This window comes from Gavialis gangeticus, unplaced genomic scaffold (assembly GCF_001723915.1).
Source record: "Gavialis gangeticus isolate Ggan-Ray unplaced genomic scaffold, GavGan_comp1, whole genome shotgun sequence".
Lineage (NCBI taxonomy): Eukaryota > Metazoa > Chordata > Crocodylia > Gavialidae > Gavialis > Gavialis gangeticus.
The window spans coordinates 78,893,965-78,912,915 of NW_017728992.1; the positions used below are offsets into that span (position 1 = coordinate 78,893,965).

The 18,951-nt window shown below is 42.3% G+C and overlaps 1 protein-coding gene across 2 annotated transcripts in view; it reads left to right on the plus strand.

The window, feature by feature from the left end:
- Nucleotides 1–18,951, plus strand: part of RTTN (rotatin) — a 181,680-nt gene that overhangs the window by 67,589 nt on the left and 95,140 nt on the right. For both annotated transcript variants that reach the window (XM_019524619.1, XM_019524626.1), the window contains exons 17-23: nucleotides 2,729–2,868; nucleotides 3,109–3,280; nucleotides 5,046–5,145; nucleotides 10,081–10,169; nucleotides 13,201–13,318; nucleotides 13,888–13,984; nucleotides 16,477–16,542. In XM_019524619.1, the coding sequence (XP_019380164.1) occupies nucleotides 2,729–2,868; nucleotides 3,109–3,280; nucleotides 5,046–5,145; nucleotides 10,081–10,169; nucleotides 13,201–13,318; nucleotides 13,888–13,984; nucleotides 16,477–16,542 (782 nt within the window). The remainder of the gene's footprint in view (nucleotides 1–2,728; nucleotides 2,869–3,108; nucleotides 3,281–5,045; nucleotides 5,146–10,080; nucleotides 10,170–13,200; nucleotides 13,319–13,887; nucleotides 13,985–16,476; nucleotides 16,543–18,951) is intronic.

Genomic DNA, 18,951 nt, shown 5'->3' on the forward strand with positions numbered 1-18,951 from the left:
CCCCAGCCCTGCCCAGCACCCTGCCATCTCCCCCTGAAGCTTCTTTCTCCCCATCATGTCCCCCCTGCCCCTGCCCTCCCTGCAGCCTCTGCTCCCTTGCCTGCCACTCTCCCCCTCCTACTTACACTTGTTCCACAGCAGGCTATGTACACACTGAAGCCTAGGGCACTGAACATGGCCCCAGCCTGGCCCCAAAGTAGCAGTGCACAACCCACACAGCTGCTACTGCTATGGGGACTGGGCTGGGGCTGTGCTTAGCGCCCAGGCTAGAATAAGGACAGAGCCTTCTGGCATGAAGCAGAGGCTGGGGAGTGGCAGGCAGGAGGCAAGCAGCTTGACCTCCTCATGCTGTCTACCTCCCCATTTGCCTGCCCGCCTGCAGTGATGGGAGGGAAGAATTAAAGAAAACCCTCCAATAATTAGATTCTATACATGGAAAATAATTTAAAAAATTATACATTTTCAGTATATAGAATCGAATTACATATTTTCAGTGTATAGAAATACTAAAGCAAGACTTTTATTACCTATTGTCAGGGTTTGAATTACAGGGAATCTTGTGGGGGCCAAGCCCCCCTGTAAGATTTGAAAATCATAACCTGGGGAGGACTATTACGTTTATTAGGGCATCATGATGGGCAGCCCCCTTTTTTTTTGTGGCACCCTCCTCCCCCCCACCCCCAGAGTCAAAGTGTAATATGTTAATCTTCAGGATTCTCTTGAATTCTTCAGGCTGCCTTCATGTGTCTAAGAATATGTCTACACAGTGCAGGTACAGTCCCTTGTATAGGTGTCAACATTAGTTGAGTTCCCAGAAGTAGTATAGCAATGTGCTCTGTTCAGACCAGTTTAACTTGGTAATGAAGTTATACTGATTCTGGTGCTCAGAGTACCTCAGGTCTGGCACCAGGTAGACATATCCTGAGACTTGGCCAGATCCCTTTGCCCCATCTGTAGTTTAGCAAGAAATCTCATTCTTCTCTTCCCCCCACCACTCTTATCCTAGTTGTTCTACCTAAATCCTTTATATCCGTTCCGTGACAAAGATTTTCATTGTACTATCTCTCTAACCCTCTGATCTTATGCTTCATATTATATCCTAAGACTCCATGTTTTGCCGTACCCCTTAAGTAGTCTTTCCTCAGCTAGTACTGGGAAGCACAATCTTTGTTACTTCTCCTTTTTTTATTTTCCTCAAACTTATCCATAAAAAACATCTTGAAAAATGAATTCTTCATGCAATCTGTTTTTTCCCATCTTAGATCTTGATTCTTTCAGTGAGTAACAAGTTCTGTAAGGACAGGCACTTGAGGTGAAAACAGATGTCATCTGATGTCTCATTTGTGCCATAAAAATGTTTATGGAGGCACAAATGCTGAGCAAATAGACATCAATACCCTTTGTTGAGCCACATAAAAGGAAATCAGTGGTGCAACAAAAGTTGGTAATAAACTCTGCTGCTGCCGCTTTATTGTCCTGCTGCTTTATTGTCATGGACATGTATTGCTTCTGTGAGGGAAGAGTGCTAGCATTCTGAGCTGCTTGCCTCTCCTGCCACGCTGGACAGGTGCTCTGCAAGCTTGAGGGGCACTCAAGCCCTGAGAACACTTCCCCACTTGCTCTGCTTATGGAGAAGCACTCTGGGGTGTCTTGAGCTACCTCTCCATAAGTGGGGAAGTTGGGGTTCCCTGCTCAGCTAGATCTGTGCCTCGAGTCTGGCTGGGCAGGAAAAAGTCTTTCCCCATTTAGTTATACCCATTCCTGGTGATCGCTGGGGCAGATCTGGCAGAGCACGGAAAGCGGGGAGATCACATTGCCCCTTGTACCACACTTGGTGGTGCAGGACAAGGGGCAGTATGCATTTTGCCCAGCGAAGTGGCTCAGCCCTGCCTTGACACCTTGCAGTGCAGGTTATGTGATTCATTCAGCTACGTCTATTTCTAGCCTTGCGCAAAGCTCACTGAAAATATTCGGCCCTCATACTGTCTTCAGTAAAAATAAGTTTGATGTTTGTGTGATACTATGTAAATTTATGATATAGATTATTTATGGGGAAAAAGAGAATGCAGAACACTAAAGCTAGACTTAGTTTTGCTCATAGAGATGGGGATTTCTGTCTATGCTCTGAATACATCCTGCAAAATAACGGCTAGGATTTTTTATTTCAGTTTGTCTCAACTATTGATTTGTGTTTATAATACAGAAAACTAATTCTGAAGGCAGAGAGCAGATCCTGAGAAGCATTATGTCTGTAGATTAAAGGCTAAAGTTTACAATGAGATGTGGCAGGACTCTGTAAAAAATGTAATGCTTTTGATTTAAGGAACGGGTACCTAAAATATGTTTCTTTGTTTCTGCAGAAGATCTTATTCTACCAAAATGAAACGAACAAAAGTAATAGTTACCTTTTGGCCCCATTTATATAAGTGAAGTTTGTCTATTTTTTGAATACTGGCTGGAAATTTTACTTTTCAAGAAAGATACAGGAAAGATAGCATTTTTCTAAAGCTATATCTGTTAGAAAGCATGAGGATATTACACTGCTTGCCTTTAAGTATGCCTAACCTAATCTTATGAATTGCTTGCTTATGAGCTCATCCAGTGCTATTTTTATGTGAAGTATTTGGTACTTAGAAAATAATTTCCATTTTTTGTTTGTTGCTAAAATTAGGCATGCTTGTTTCTTAATTAGATAGGCTAACTGAATAGATCTTTGACATTTTTGTAGGGTTATGCAGACACTGAAGATACACTGGGTAAGAGCATCCTTGCCCTGAGTGAAACAACTTCTGACAAAGGAGAAGGGATTCTCCCTAGAACTACTAGACTAAGAGCTGCTCTCCGACTTCTTTTCTCAAAAAAGCAGTTGTGAGTAATGTTCTGCAACAATTTCAGCATGGGATTCAACGCACGTGTGCAAGTCTAACCTGGAGTGTTAAGACTAACTTTGTTTTAGAATAAGGGTTCATTTAAAATGTTTAGGCAAATGATTAATATAATTGAGTTTGGTATTTGCATCTCCTTTTTCCCCCTTTTTAAGGTTTTTACCTCTTTGTATGCTTAGCTAAAAAGCTGAAATATCCTGTTATTTAATGCTTTGTTTTGTAGAGTGCGTTCCATGGCACTTAAACATCTAACATTCCATCTCATGAATGAAGAAGGGGCCAGCCTGAAGCGCCCTCTTTTACATGGCAGTGTTTTCTCCAGTATTCCTAACTTGTTTGTTGTGGAAAGACCTATTGAGCTGAAGCTGGATGACACAAAAGAGTCTGTTTTTAAGGTGAACAAAATCTGTCTACGATTCTGTCATATTTCAGAACTCTTTTGCAGGTGGTTTAACATCATGCAAAGAGTCGATTAGTTCTTCTGTTGACTGAAGGCTGCAGTAGTTTCCAAATGAATTGATTTTCACCACTGAAAAAAGATCTGTCAGTGAGTTCTTCCCACCTCAAATCTTAAGAACGTGTTACGGAATGCAGCCGTTCGGGAGACAAGGGCTCAGTCGACTAGTTTTGCGAAATTTTCTGTAAAAATGAAATAAGTTAGCTCCACATGACAGAAGTTTAACACGCTCTTAAAATTCTGTCATGCATGATTTTCAAGTAGTCATCACTCTGCTAAAATCAGTCTTTTGCAGGAACACCAAAAGGCAATTTTCCCAGTCTGTTATCAAAATTCTTCCTCTGGCCACTTGGAATCAGAATTGCTGGGAAATTAATAGGCTATCTTTTTGGAATTTTTGCAGGAAAAATATTGACCTCCTTTTCCTCAAACAAGTCAGTTGCTGTTGCTGAGTTTTTAAAAAGAAATGTAGCTCATAAAATGAAAATTATATAAAGATAAGAGCAGCTGAAACAGCACTATCCTGGAAAGAGTTTTGTAACCCTTTAGTGAAAATGTTACCTCCTACCATAATTTATTACCATATTTAGTTTAATCTGAAGTGAGCAGGGGAGATCACGTGTTATGAAGAGGGGAGTGTGGGGGAGACCACGTGGTGGGGGAGAATGAGGGAGATTGCCTGGTAAGAGTGGGAGTTGGGAGGCCAGGTGAGCAGAGGAGTAAGCAGAGATTGAATCATAGGCACTTAAATAATTTCAGTGTCTGTTGCAAAAGATACAATTGGGCATCACAGGTACCTTCTGAAAGGCCCATACTTGAATGCAATTTAATCGCCTTGTATACAAAATCTTACAGGAAATATAGTTTGACTAATGTCCCAGCTACCTTCATTACTTCCGTACAGGAGTCTCATTAATCAAATTGTGGGATGACTACTAGAAGACTCTCCTCTTTTTTGACACTTTCTTTTTTCAGAGACAATCATATAATTGTAATATGAAAAGGTCCAGGACTTGGAGCTGGTGGTCTCTAGTAGGTTGGCAGTTAGTTGCCTTATAGAAAAGGAACAAAGGGAAGTTAAGAGTAACCATTAAAAATAAATGCTAAGGGAGCAAAAAAATTCTAGCCACTCAGTTAACCTCAGATTTTTCAAAAAAGAAAAAAGAAACATAAGCCACTCCAGGTCCTTAAGGTTCAAAATATATTGGTATGTCTGGGAGTTAAATAACTGACCTAACCAGATACCACTATAGAGGAATTGTTTTGTATTTAGCTGAAATTGTATTGTGCTGAAATGTGAATCATCTACTAATTTAACTAATATACCTGTGTTGTAATATTATACCCTTGTGCAGCAAAATCTTAATTTTGCATAAGAAATACAAATCTGAATATAAATGTATGCTTTTTTTTAACCCTGTATACTTTAAAAATATCAGCAAGGTATGTTTTAACATTTTATATCCAGTTATATGCTAAAAGTCATTAACTTATCCTGTTCCTCAAAAATTACTTCAGGGATATGGTAAATGCATATCATAATTGCTTCTGAATAAACATGTGCTGAATATAAAGATTTTTAAAAATAATTTTAGTGAAAGTATTTATAGTTTTTGTTATTTCCATTCTCTGAGGTAGTAACTGGGGAACAATGTTTACCAATAATGTGCTTTATGTAATTCTAAATGTAGTTTTATTTTTAGGCTGAAACTGTTGAAAAACTATATGCTATTCTTACTTCTGACACGGTTGACTTAGTTTTGAGAAAGTCTGCAGCAGAGCAGCTAGCTATCATCATGCAAGGTAAAATACCGTAGAAAATATTTATTCATGTGCTGGTTAGCAAGAGTGTTAGTTTTCTATCTGAAATGCTGTTTTTACCTTTTGAAGTACATAGATGCTCCTTGCCTTAATTATGGTATTTCAAAATTGTCATGAAAATTTAGTTTGGTTTCAAAAGTTACTTGCTTCATCCTGTTATGTTTGAGAATAAGGAATATGAGATTGTATTTTCTCATTAAAGAAAAAAAGTGTCCTCTCTTGGGTGAGAGGTAACTAATTCTGCAAGGCTACATTATGACCCTGCACAGTTCCCAGTGTAGTGGTCCAGTTGTTTCTCCTTTGAGTCAAAGAGACTACTGTCCTTAGAAAATACTAAGCATTCTTTTGGTATCATTGGCCAATCTGTTTTGTAGACCAGCACACTCTCTAAGCACACAAGGCCAGTCTTAAAGTTGCTTAGTCTTGTGGTTTCACTTTGAGCAGCACAAACTCATGTAGTCCTGATGCTCTTGCTAAGTTTCCAAAATTGCTGAAAGGCTTAGTTTGAAGCTTTTCAGAAGTATTCATCAGTCTAAAAATAAGAATCTAATAGTGCCTTTAAAAAGCTGAGGAAAACAAGTAGAACTTTTTTCAACTGAGTAGTAGTATGAAGTTGCCAGGCTGGGTCTTTCGTATGTTAGTTCTCAACTGATATGCTGGCCCAGCACAGGACCTGTTGCAGGCAGCGGCAACAATGACGACAACAAATCCTTACCATCAAAACCTGTCATAGGAAGCATGAATACAAAAGGAGATTCACTTAGGGAGAACCACCTTTTATTTTCTTGAATTTGTTTTCCTTTCTTCCAAGGCTAAAGGATCTATAATATATCATTCTAGATTAATGATTCTCAACCAGGGTGTAATGACACCCTAGGATGTCTTGAAATCCTTTCTGGGGTGCTGCAGAGTGCCACTCAGTGTTAGCATTATAGTTAGTTTCATAGTTTCGTAGTGCTTAGGGTCAGAAGGGACCTAAACAAATCATCAGGTCTGACCCCCTGCCCCAGGCAGGAATGAGTGCTGGGGTCATAACATCCCAGCCAAATATCTGTCCAGCCTCCTCTTGAAGAACCCCTAGGTAGGAGAGAGCACCACCTCCCTTGGGAGTCCATTCCAGATCCTGGCAGCCCTAACTGTAAAATAATGTCTCCTGATGATCAGCTTGAACCTTCTCTCTAACAATTTGTGGTCGTTATTCCTAGTAACATCCGGTGGTGCCTAGGGAAACAGAGCCTCACCCAATTTCTGCTGGTCCCCCCTGGTGAGTTTGTAAAAACAAAACAAAACAAAACAAAACCACAAACCAGAAAAAAACCCTTGCTGTTCAACCTGGGGTTCACCTTCTCTCCCTGGCCTCCAACCTAACCTTCCCCCACTGACCTCCATGCAACCCAGTATAGACTTCTTGTGAGCACCTAGTCAGAGCCACCAGGAACTCACTGAGGAGCTAGAGGGCTCTTGCGAGGCTGGGGCGTGAACCCACAACCTTTGCCATCTAGGGTAGCACCATTACCACTGGAGTACTGGGGAAGGCTACCATTGTTAAGCTCCCTTTACATCAGGGTGGGCAATTATTTCGGGCAGAGGGCTGCTTACCCAGTTTTGGCAGGCTGTTGAGGGCTGCATGGGTAGCCCCACCCCTTGACAGGTGCCCTGTCCCCTGGTCACCATCTTGGGACCAATGTCCCAGGGCCAGCATTGGTGGGGCCCGAAGTGGGGCACAGGCTGGCAGGGGTCTGTGGAGCTGGGCTGGGCTGCACCATAGGGAGAGGGGGGAGCTGGCCCAGCTTCATAGAGCGCCTGCTGGCTGGGACCCCTGTACTCCTGCCACCCTGCTCTGGGCCCCACTGGTGCTGGCCCCAGGACACCAGTGCAGGCCCTGTGCTCCTGCTGGCTCCCCGCCTACTCACTCCCAGTGCCCCACAGTACAGGCGGGGGACAGCGCACAGCCCCGACACCCTTCTCACCAGCAGGGAAGAAGCTGGTGCTAAGCGCAGGGAAAAGTGGCCCCTCACCCACCCCATGGCTGGCGCTCCCTGCTGCAGGCGCTCACAGCCCATGCAGGGCTATCTGGAGCAGGCTCAGGCAGCCCCACATGGGCTGCAAGCAGCTGCAGCACAGGGCAATGGCCACAGGGTGGGTGAGAGGCCACTTTTCCCCGCACTCAGCACCAGCTGAGCCCTGGCCCTGCTGTAACCTGGCCCATGCGGGCTGCAAGTGGCTGCAGCTTTGGGCGCTGGCCACGGGGTGGCTGAGGGGCCGCTTTTCCCCCCCTGCGCTCAGTACCAGCTTCTAACCCGCCCCCACTGACAGCCAGGGCCCCACACTGGCTCTGAGCTCACCTGTCATGGCTGCGAATGGTGACAGCAGCAATGCAGCCCCTCCACTTGCCTCGACGGGCAGTGTTGGCTGCTGCTGTCCACCCAGAGCTCGCTCACACACTGGGCAGCACCCGAAACTGCAGCCACTTGCAGCCTGCATGGGGCTGCCTGTGCCTGCTCTGGACAGTCCTGCACAGGCTGCAAGCAGCTGCAGCAGGGAGCACTGGCCATGGGGCGGGGAAGGGATGCTTTTCTCTGCACTGGGAAGGAGCCGGGGGAAAAGTTGCGCATGGAGGGGGGTGGAAAGCAGCCCCTCTCCTGCCCTGTGGCCGGCGCTCCCTGCTGCAGCCACTCGCAGCCCATGTAGGGCTGTCTGAAGCAGGCACGGGCAGCCCCACATGGGCTGCAAGCAGCTGCAGCATGGGGCACTGGCCACAGGCTGGGCGAAGGGCTGCTTCCCCTGACCCCGTGCTCAGTTTTTCCCTGGGTCACATTTCCCCAGGCTCCTCCCCTGCTCTCTCTATCCCCCCACTTACCTGTGGTTCCGGCACGGGGCAGCCATGTGGTCCTAGGCCAGAAGCCTCTGCTGGGGCTGTCAGCTGGGGGGGCGAGGTCAGATGGGCCCTGCCATTATGGGAGCCTGCTGGGCTTCCCTTGGGTCCTACTGCCCCTGTTTCTTGTCATTTTTGACAGGAACCAAGAGCAGAGAAATACTAATTTTCTAAATTTTTTTAGGGGCCCTGTGGGCCGGATAGAATGGCCTTGTGGGCCGGTTGCGGTCTGTGGGCCATATTTTGCCCACCCCTGCTTTACATTTTACATGTATTACACAATTATCTGGTTAATTGTGCAATTAATTTAGACTGGCTACATGTGCAAATGAACTATAGCACCTTAAAACTATGGTACTGCACCTGGGGAGGAAAAACCAGCAGCATACCTACAGGCTGGGAAACTCCTTTCTCGTCGGTGCAGAGGCAGAAAAGGATTGTGGAGTCATTATTGATGCCAAAATGAACATGGGCCAACAGTGTGGGGATGTGGTCAGGAAGGCCAACCGTACCTTGTCATGCATTCACAGATGCATCTCAAGCAGGTCCAAGGAGGTGATCTGCCCCCTCTGTGCAGCACTGGTCATGCCGCAGTTGGAGTGCTGCATCCAGTTCTGGGCGCCACACTTCAGGAGGGATGTGGACAGCATGGAGACGGTTCAGAGGAGGGCCACCCACATGATCAGGGGGCAGCAGGGCAGGCCCTATGAGGACCTGAACCTGTTCAGCCTCCATGAGAGAAGGCTGAGGAGGGATCTAGTGGCCATTCACAAACTAGTCAGAGGGGACCAGCAGGGATTGGGGGACTCCCTGTTCCCTTGAGCACTACTAGGAGTGACTAGAAATAATGGTCACAAGCTGGCAGAGGGTAGATTTAGGCTAGATATTAGGAGGGGCTACTTCACTGTCAGGTTGGCTAGGATCTGGAACCAACTTCCAAGAGAAGTGGTGCTGGCTCCTACCCTGGGGGTCTTTAAGAGGAGGCTAGATGAACACCTTGCTGGGGTCATTTGACCCCAGTACTCTTTCCTGCCATGGCAGGGGTTCGGACTTGATGATCTGCTCAGGTCCCTTCCAACCCTACCAACTATGAAACTATGGAAAAGGTCCAACTAGCTATAACATTATTGCTGGAAAATGCATAACAACTTTATAGCTGGTTTCTATCTAGCTTTAATTTGCATATGTGGCCTGTGCGCCAGCTGACGGTGGCTCTCAGCTGCAGGAGCACTTGCCCGCCCCCTCCCAGCTGGGAGCCCCATCAGCAGACATGGCTTCCAGCCACAGGGGTGCTCCACACCGCCTCTGTGCTGGGAGACCTCAGCTGCTGTGAAAGCTCACAAGACAAGAATCATTCACATTTAAAAAAAAATCAAGAAATCCTTTCTTTACATTTTTTCATTTGTCACATTTCTGCTAGTTTTGCATATGATAATTATGATAAATAACAGGGGTCAAAGCCTAAATCCATTGCAGCTCATAACACTTTTGTCCTTTACTTAATGGAGCAAGGATTTCATCCACCTTTGTTACATTTGGTTTGTGTTGTAATGCCAAGAGCTATAGTTATGAACCATTTAAATTGCCTGTGATTAAGCCAATATCCAGACCATTTCATACAATAATTGAAGGGGCAGGTATATTTAGAAGATTTGAAGTAAGATTCAGCAATTTTCACATGAATAGTGATAAATAATAGACCTCATATCATGGTTGTAGGGTGATGTATGAACTGAGTTTATGATTTCTCTTTCCTCAGGCCATCACAGTTTGCACATTTTCAGTCTCCATAATGAGGTTAGATATTGAATAGATGTCTATATTTTTCCATAGTGTGCAGAGATCCAAGAGGTTATAGAGAAGCTTACATTGTTATTGCCTGAGCTGTGCTTGTGTGGAAGAGGTTGTAGAATACAAGCTCATAAATATAACACTGCTCCACAGCATTAAAATAACTTGTGGCCCAACACCAAAAGCAAAATATAAAGCTGTTGCAGAACTGTCCTGAATCTCTCCACCCCGCCTCCCCCTTTTTCTTCCAGATACTAAGTTGCATGACATCATGAAAAAATGGGGTGTGATAGATAAGATACATGCTTACCTGACTGAATGTGTACACCGGGATGGCAAGGTAAAAGTTTGTCTGTGCCTGTAAGTGTTCAACAAAAGCAAAAGAACCTTATCTTTCTATTCTCTTAAGCCTAATGCACTTTAGAGCATTGTACCTATTCAGAATACAGGCATCTAAGAATAGTCATGCTGTATGTGAAGTTTCTTGTTAAGTTACAGAATATGAAAACAGTCTTTTACACTGTAATTTAGCTCAGAACCACACTAACGATGCATAAGATTTATCTTAATTTTGATGGGCAGAACTTCTGATCTCTCCCTGATTGAGGACTGAAAAGTAATTTGAAAAGATTTAAATTGATACGCATTATACTGTTAGAGGTTAAATTCTGCCTCTAAAGTCCAGTTCTGAAATAGGTTGCAGTTAGTAACCAGCAGGCATTTATTGGAAAGAACGTGACTCAAGTTTGATTGCAGACAATATGGATATAAACAAGATAGTGTCCTAAATATTACAAGGCCTGTTGCCTTTCAGATAGTCTGCCTTGAAACTGAATCTACCTGATGTAAAAAACTGAATAATACTGAAACCTATGTGCTACACCCTTTTTTGTATTCATGATTGTGGGGGTAGACCAGGATGTAGATGATTGATCCAAAGAGCATGTGTTAGAGCAGGGGCTACCATAGAGGACATAGAGGTCAAGCTGGGTCAAGTCTGAAGTCTCAAGCTGGGGGTTGCAAAGAAATCAGGGTTGAGGTAGGCTATTACTTGTCAAGGCTGGGGACAGGAACACTCTGGGACAGGGAGGGCAGGAACAATTAGGCACTAGAAGAAGAGGCAGGCAGGTGCAGGGCAAGGATCCAAGCAGGAGTATTGGTTCAGGCTAGGTAAGGCACAGGTAGGAACTAGGCAGGAGCAAGGAACAGGTTTAGGGCAGGCAGGAGTTCGAGCAAGGATCAAGGCCTTTAAACCTTGGATAGAGCAGGAATCAAAGGAGGGAATGCATCTGTACCATACTTGCTCTGGATCTGCCCTTGCTGGACTCTCCCTCCATGCAGCTGCTAGAGAGAAGAGAAGGGAAAGTTGTAGCAGCCATCTTACATCTCCATGTTTTTATTCTGGGTAGAAAATTAGCTACCCCACTTAAGACACCTTGATTTTGAAAGCCTGTTCTTTTTGAGGGAAGGCAAATGTGGTATGCAAGCAAATATGGTATTCCACTGTTGCAGAAAATACCAACAAGCCACTGGCCTGCCACCAGAGGTGGGTTATCTGGGCCACGAGAATCCCCGCAGTTCAGATTTAGCCCATGTAGCCAAAATAATTAGGAGAGGCCTGCTGTAATCAATAGGATGCCACTCCCTACAGTAGCTCTAATTGCATTTGTGAGGGCCTCATTCTGTTGGTATCTAGAAGTGCTCTGGGTGTGCCTCTGAGTTCTTAAACCTGACTTCACTTAACTTCTGCATTGCAGCAGGGTGTAAGTGAGAACTATGCATCTGGCTGGTCCGGTCAGAGCGTTTCTGTCCATTCACAGAAACAGAGTTGCGAATGCCTATGGAACTTTCAAGTCAAAGAAGTGCCTACTACATTTGGAGTGGGGTGGGGGGAGTTTGAGCAGAGGCCTTTTGGGTTGCTGTTTTGATGCCTAGGTAGGAGTCACACAAGCACTTTTAAAAGCTTTACTGTTTGTGAGATCTGTGGGAGCTTGTCATTACCATTTGTGCTTCTGTTTGGTTGATTGTCTTCTTTTTTTGGCTATATACCCTGAAGGTGATTGAGAGTTTGAGGTGGGGAGGCAGATGGATTTCCTGTCATAGGAAGTCCTTATCTTTATAATACTAAAAAATGCTTATACAATACAAAAAGTCTAAATTTACTTACCAAGTGAAGACTTTGAAGAGGTATATGACTGGAACATTTAGCATTTTGCTATGTTACATCAGTCACCGTAACAAGAAAAAAAGAAAGTAATTAGGCAGCTCTGGAGAACGGCATTTTTTATTTGTAGAGTATGTATGATTAGAAAGTTCCCCATCAAAGTATCTCAACCCTGAGCAAAATTGGCAAGATTCCAGTTGACATTTCAGGGGCATTTTTAAGCTCTTGGATTTTTACCATTAATAATATAGTGCATTAAAAGAACTTAATTTACAATAGTTTGTGGGAATGTGTGTTGAAATATAAAAATGTATTAAAACTTCTTAAAAGAAAAAAATGTAAGAATCTGTTAGGAAAGGGTGCTTGTGAATAGAAGGGGTTTTTGGGGAAGAGCACAGTTCTTAAGAAAGCTTTGGGAGCAGCTAGATACAGTGCTGCAAGTGTTTCTTTCTATTGCACATAAGCAGTATTTTGATCTATTAAATATCAAATGGAATTTTTATCTTTCAGTGATAATAGAGTTCACAAAGCATATCCTTAAATATTGAACTTCAGGCAAACAAAGTAATAGAATAGTGTATTTCTTGATCTGCAAAAAAGATACCAACTTGGTTCCTTTGTATTCCCTGAACAAACTGTGGATATGTGGTGTTCTTACATATTGAAAGAACTTTGGTTCTATTCTGGCTGTTCAACTGTTCTGTTCACCATGAGCAAATAATTTCCTTTACCTGCTCTAAAGTTTCCCCATAAGTCAACCAGTATTGTATAACATTTTGCATCAACAAATGAAAAGGGCTACATAAGGCCATATGTCTTTAGTTCATATAGTTTGACAAGATAGAGCTCTATTAACATAAATATGTATCTTTAATGGACTTATTGTCATTCTTTCTGTTTACAGTCATGGGTCTAAAAAAATTGGCCTCTTTGAAACAAACATTCAAAGAGGACTATGGGCTTCAAGAGGCTGGTTCCAGCAAGAGCCTGTTAAATAGTAGAAGAAATTCCATATGATACCCTGCTCTTTTCTGAGGCCAGTGTGATGGCTAACAATTTTATAGGTCTGTCTGATTTGACAGTTTTATAGGTCTCTCTACTATTGACTTATAAACCGTATACATTTTTTGTAGGATGGCAGTTTTCTCCTAGTCCTAAGGAACTGGATAGAGAGAAATCTAGATTAATATTGCTTTTCCCCCTGCAGGTCATGGAATGTATAGTCTTACCATGTCTTATACTTTTACGAAAGCTTGTATATGCTGATCCAGTGACACGTCTGTCATTAACACAGCAGCCTGCTGTCCTGCTCATGCTATTCAGAGGTGACTTAGAAAAACTTCTATTGATAATATGTCTTTATGTTTAAAATATGATTAGATTTTTACTAGGAAAAAATGTTTAAGGATGTGGGGTTGGTGGTTTGGTGACACAGCCCCCAAGCTGTGGCGTGGTGCTGGGCCACAAAGGGTTGACTGCCAGCCCTCAGGAGGGCTGACTGCCAGACCGGAAGTGACCGCAGACCAGCAAACCGCAGACTGGAGGTGACTGGCATACTGTGGACCAGCAGCCAACCCTTTTTTATACTGAGTATAAATACTAAGTATAAAAAAGGGTTTGCTACCTGCCCACAGTATGCTGGCCACTTCCGGTCCGCGGCTTGCCGGTCCTCAGCCTAAAAAGGTTGGGAACTCCTGATATAGTTACTTCAGATGGCATTGCATTTTAAACAGTTAGTTCATTTGTTCTTTTAAGGTGTGATTTTTTTTTTTTTTTTTTTCCCCTTGAAGTTGATGGCAAAATCGCTACTGAAGTCAATGATGCAGAATTTTATATATTATCAAATGCTAGTGCCTTCTTAGAGTACATTTTAAATATACTTTGTTTTATTCAGTATCCTTGATATTCCAAGATAATTGCGCTGTCCTGACTGAAACTGCAGTATTGCTTTTTCTTCTGTTGTTTGATGAAGTATCAAGAAAAGAAACATGGTAACGTATAGGGTTTTCTTTTTTTTTTTAAATTCTATACCTGAAAATACCTTCTTACCAGAATTAGGATTTTTTTTGACAGCAGTAAATGCAAAAGCAAATCCTTTTAGTTACAATTTATGCATTTCCCAAATTTGTATTTTTTTTGACATTGGATAAATATCCAGTGATGTAAGGCCAGATCTAAAGCCCAATAATATATTATGGTATTTCTTTCTTGATGTCAGTTTATTTCAGATTAAGTTTTAAAGACTGACATTATGCTTCTGAAATTAGACATTTTTGCCCACGTAGTGTCAACTGTATTGACTTAGCTGTTAAATAAATGAAAAGTTTTTATATTATCTACCTTGACATCACATTCTATGATCATAAAATCATAGAAAATTATGGTTGGAACGGACCTCAGGTCATCTAGTCCAACCCCCTGCTCAAAGCAGGATCATCACCACCTAGATCATCCAAAGTCATGATCATCCATGAAGTAATTTCTAATGGAAATATAACCAATTTAATGGCTTGATAAACTCTTTGATCATGTTTGTACAGTGTCTAGTACACTGGTGTCCTTATATTACTGAGGCCTCCATAGCTGCTACTACAATGTAAATACTTGATTAGAAGTCAGTAATCATCTACAGTTTTATCAGTATTATTGCAAAAGTTCTTGTTGTGTGATAACATACCCTTTTCGTAAAGGCAAACCTCAGTTGAACATACCCTTTTCGTAAAGGCAAACCTCAGTAGGAAGGTCTGGGTGCAGACAGATGTAGCATTTGAAATGCTTCCAAGTGTAAAGGACTCTGAAATGTTTAAGAAATATAGCATTTCAGCTGCCAGACACATACAGGTTCTGTTCTATCCCTGGCTGGAGCATTTTAAAATCCTTGCAGCTGCTGGCAACTCTGCCATCTCCAACCAGGGGGCACTGTAGATGGCTGTAGTGACTAGTGGCTCCAGACCTGTGGACTGACTGGAGCCTGGAGCACTCTGAGTGCTAGAGCAGCTGGGATCCAGCTGAGCAGTCTGTAAGGCTGTCTGTCAAGCCCCTGCCACATGTTATATTTTTGGTGCAATTAATGTATTAATCATGCTATAAATCACAACTGTCCATACGTTCCTACAATTTATGGCATTATAAAATGGCAAACCAGCCACACAGATATTTTTAGAAGGCATAACGACTTAGTGGCTGCTTTGTATGGCTCCATAAATTGAACATGTGACATGCCCCATCATCCTAATGTTGACAGTCAGCTGATTGTCACCACTAGGACCTGGGCAGCCCAGGGTCTGAAATTTGTCTGGGTGCTGCCCTGGTTCCAATGCTGACAGCTGATTGTCATCATCAGGTTGTGAGCTTGCCAGAACCCAGCAACTTAAGGAGCATTGCCTTGTAGCGCACAATCTTTAAAGCTTTTTAAGGTGTTGGACCTTAGCAAGCTTCAAGGCTTGGGGCAGCTCTGGGATCTGGCATACAGCCCCTCTCTGCCTGATCTTGAGAATCAAACAGAAGATAACCTGGGTCTGAACCAGGACCAGGGCTGGCCGATGCTGAATTCCAACACTCAGGTGAGCGGGCTAGGAGCAGCTTTGGATCCCAAACTTGACTTCCCTCTGCTTTATCCCTGTGGGATGCCTGAGGTTAATTTCCCATGCAGCTGAGGTTAATTCCCAGATTTGTGTGACCTGCCATGCATATATGGCATGGCAGGTCATGCAGTTCGGGGAATGGGGCATAAAATTCCTCCAACCCCAATCATGCAACTGCCTTAACATCTGCCAGCAGCCTCAGATGATTCATACTGCTCTTCCTTTCTTCCCTGTGGAGTATGGAGGCAGGGGAGAGTGGAGAACTCTTGGATTATTAAGGACCTATGAGATCCCTGTTCCCATGTAGACATAATAAGAAGCAAAATGCTTCAAAATAGCTTCATTTCAAGAGGTGTATTGGAGCACTTGGGCTACTTTTGGAACACTTCAAAACTGGTTGAAATGCTTCATTTTCTGTTTCTTAATACTGAAAGAAAATATGGACATACTGACACATTGTAGTAGTTGTCCTGTCTAAAAAAACTTATGCTATTACAAAATAAAAGCTTTAAGTCTTTCAGTGTTTAAAACTAACTGGGAGAAAAGTTAGTATTCTCTTACAGTTTATATATTTAAAACTTATTGGAAAGAGTTGCTACTTTTGTCCTTCCTCATAGTAAAGCCGTTTAAACTGAGCATAATGCTTTATATATCATTTTAATTTTATACAGCACACACATACAACATATATTCTATATGCTAATAAGATGTATGATCTGCAAAATGTTACTACTAATGTTAATTTTATATAAACATTTATTCATCAATATACTGATGAATCAATCCATAGGCAGCAAGAAATGACTATTAATTCTGGATAATAAAGTACAGTAGAGACTTAGTAAAAAATCCACAGCTAAAATCAAGTCCTAATAAATATAAATATATTTTTCTTCCAGGGCCAGTATATCCAGTGACTATTCTAGCCAACTGACCTTTAGTTTGCCTGTTGCTGTTGTTAGACGGTGAGTTTCTTTACAATTAATTTGATTTCTTTCTATATTCTGTTAGCCAATGATGGAGGGATTTCCAAGACATAAATGAAAAATGCAAAGGAGTCTTACTACCCTGTACAGTTTTGAAATTCACATAAATACTGATTGTAGTTGCTGGTCTCTCTTGCATTTCCATTAAAAGTTTAAAATGCTATCAGGAGGTTTTCTTGTTCAAAACTTCTTGTTTATAAAATATAAAATGGTTATACTCTATAGTCATATAAAGTGCACTAGTGAAACTAGATGGTGTAACTGTACTAAAAGCAGTGAAAAGTGAAGTTAAACAAAAATTCAAATTAACAATCATTTTATGATGATTTAGCCCAGTTTGTTTACTTGCTTATTTGCAGTGGGTCTCCAAGTCATTTGTGTGATTTTTTTTTTTTTTTTTTTTTCTGCTTTTACGAAGTAGGTTTACACAAGTGATTATTTTTAAATGAATCTGTATGCAAGAGAAACTTGTTTATTCAAGGAAGTTAGTGCATGTTAAACTTGAGAATTTGCCATTTATTAGTGATTCTTCACTAACTCCCAACATGATCATTAAGAGAGCTATTGTGCCTAAGAATGTAAATTGGAGCCGTAGGTTTAAGTACACTAACTTCCCTTTGCAGACCTATGATGAGACCCTCTTCTGCAAGTTTAGATACACAATTAAGGTACAGCTACAATTCTCTTAATTACTATTATCCAGGTTAAAAAAGAGGCAAGAGACAAATCAATAGCCTGACTTTAATTGTCTCGCCCCAAAGCACAAAAACATACAACTATTCCAATGCCTTTCTAGCTACCCACATCAATATACAAATTTTCACCTACACCAGCTGGAAGGACTCAGGAAGATGGTATCGTGCAGGCTGGCAGCAGGTCTTATTGAATTTTTGGAGCTCTCCAATTTTCCCTCCAGTCTGTACCTTACACTTAGATGGCTTGTTCTAATATAAATGTTCCTTGTTTGATTTTATTCTGTTGTGTTTGCTTTACTGAAACTTTTGTGACTGAACTGAACCAGTTCTTCTAGGAACTGGGAAGGTGTCAACTAGGTGGGATTTATGTGCCTGTTAAAATTATGATTCCAGAAGGGATAATTTCTTATCTGTTTTCTTTACTGTCATGGAATGTTGCTTGCCACCATCTTGTCTTTTAACCTTAGTTTATGATCTTCACTGATAAGGCTGCTTTGTTTCACAGCTCATCCAAGAAATACCTATCTGTTATAACCAAGCAGTATCCAGCACGTATGGTTACATTAATCACTACTACTAACGTATTTAAGTTAAAGCTGTGTTTATTTGGATGACCTAATTTAAGGTCCTCTTGTATAATGTCCTGTATCAGGCCTTGTGCTTTGTTTGTTTGTTCTGGTTTCGTTGGACTTGTTAACTACTTTCTTTCCTTTGCTTACCAGCTTAGGTGATATGTCTGAGGGTAACTCTGTGATCACTCAGATAGAGGCTTTTGGGGTCTCCTGCTTTAGCTGCACTTCTGGGTCGAGACTTATTGAAAATGGCCATGACTGGCAACAAGTGATTATATTGTTGTTTCATAAGATTCTAATTAGCTGCACATAATCAGTTCTTTTAATCAGAAGATAAAATAGGAAGATGGGTTGTTACTTTAACTACTGCAAGTGCTTTTAAAAAATGCCAGTTATCCACATCTGGCCTAGACAGTTACTGGTGGCCTTGACTAATAGACGTTAATCTGCTTTCCCATGCTACTGCTTATTCATGTATATATTGAACATTTCAATCTATGTAAGTTAAACTGCATATTATCCATAATATGGGCTTGTTAGGTCCACACTCTACACTTGTGATTGTGGTGTCTGCAGCCTACATCTTTATTAAAAGTATTCTTGCCCCACCACCAATCTTGAGCCCCTTATTCTGAATCTTTTCCCCCCAAAACTTTAATCATATTGGGAAATTTATATTCTTTTCATATTTGCTGCATGGCATACTGGTAGAAAAATATTCTCAGAAGCAGAAATACAAAATAATATTTACTGGTGGAAACAAAACATCTATCTTCATGTAAACCCCCTCCAGGTGTGCAGATAAAGGCATGATGGGATATAATGTGTGATTCACACAAGGCCTCCCCCTGCACTGGCAAGAAGCAAGCTCCTGCAGCTGTGAGACCTCTCACTTGAGGGGATCCTAGCTGTGGGGCTGCTCCACACATCCCTGGGGCTGAGAGATCACCAGGGGTTTCATGCACCCCCAAGTCTGGGGGATTGCAGGTGCTGTGTTCCCTTGGGTTTGGGGTTTCATGCACCCCTGAGCCTGGGGGATTGTGGTTGCCATGATCCAGCAGACCTGGGGGGTTTCACACTGGGCATAGTGCATCCCTGTGGCTGGGAGCCCTGTCACCTGG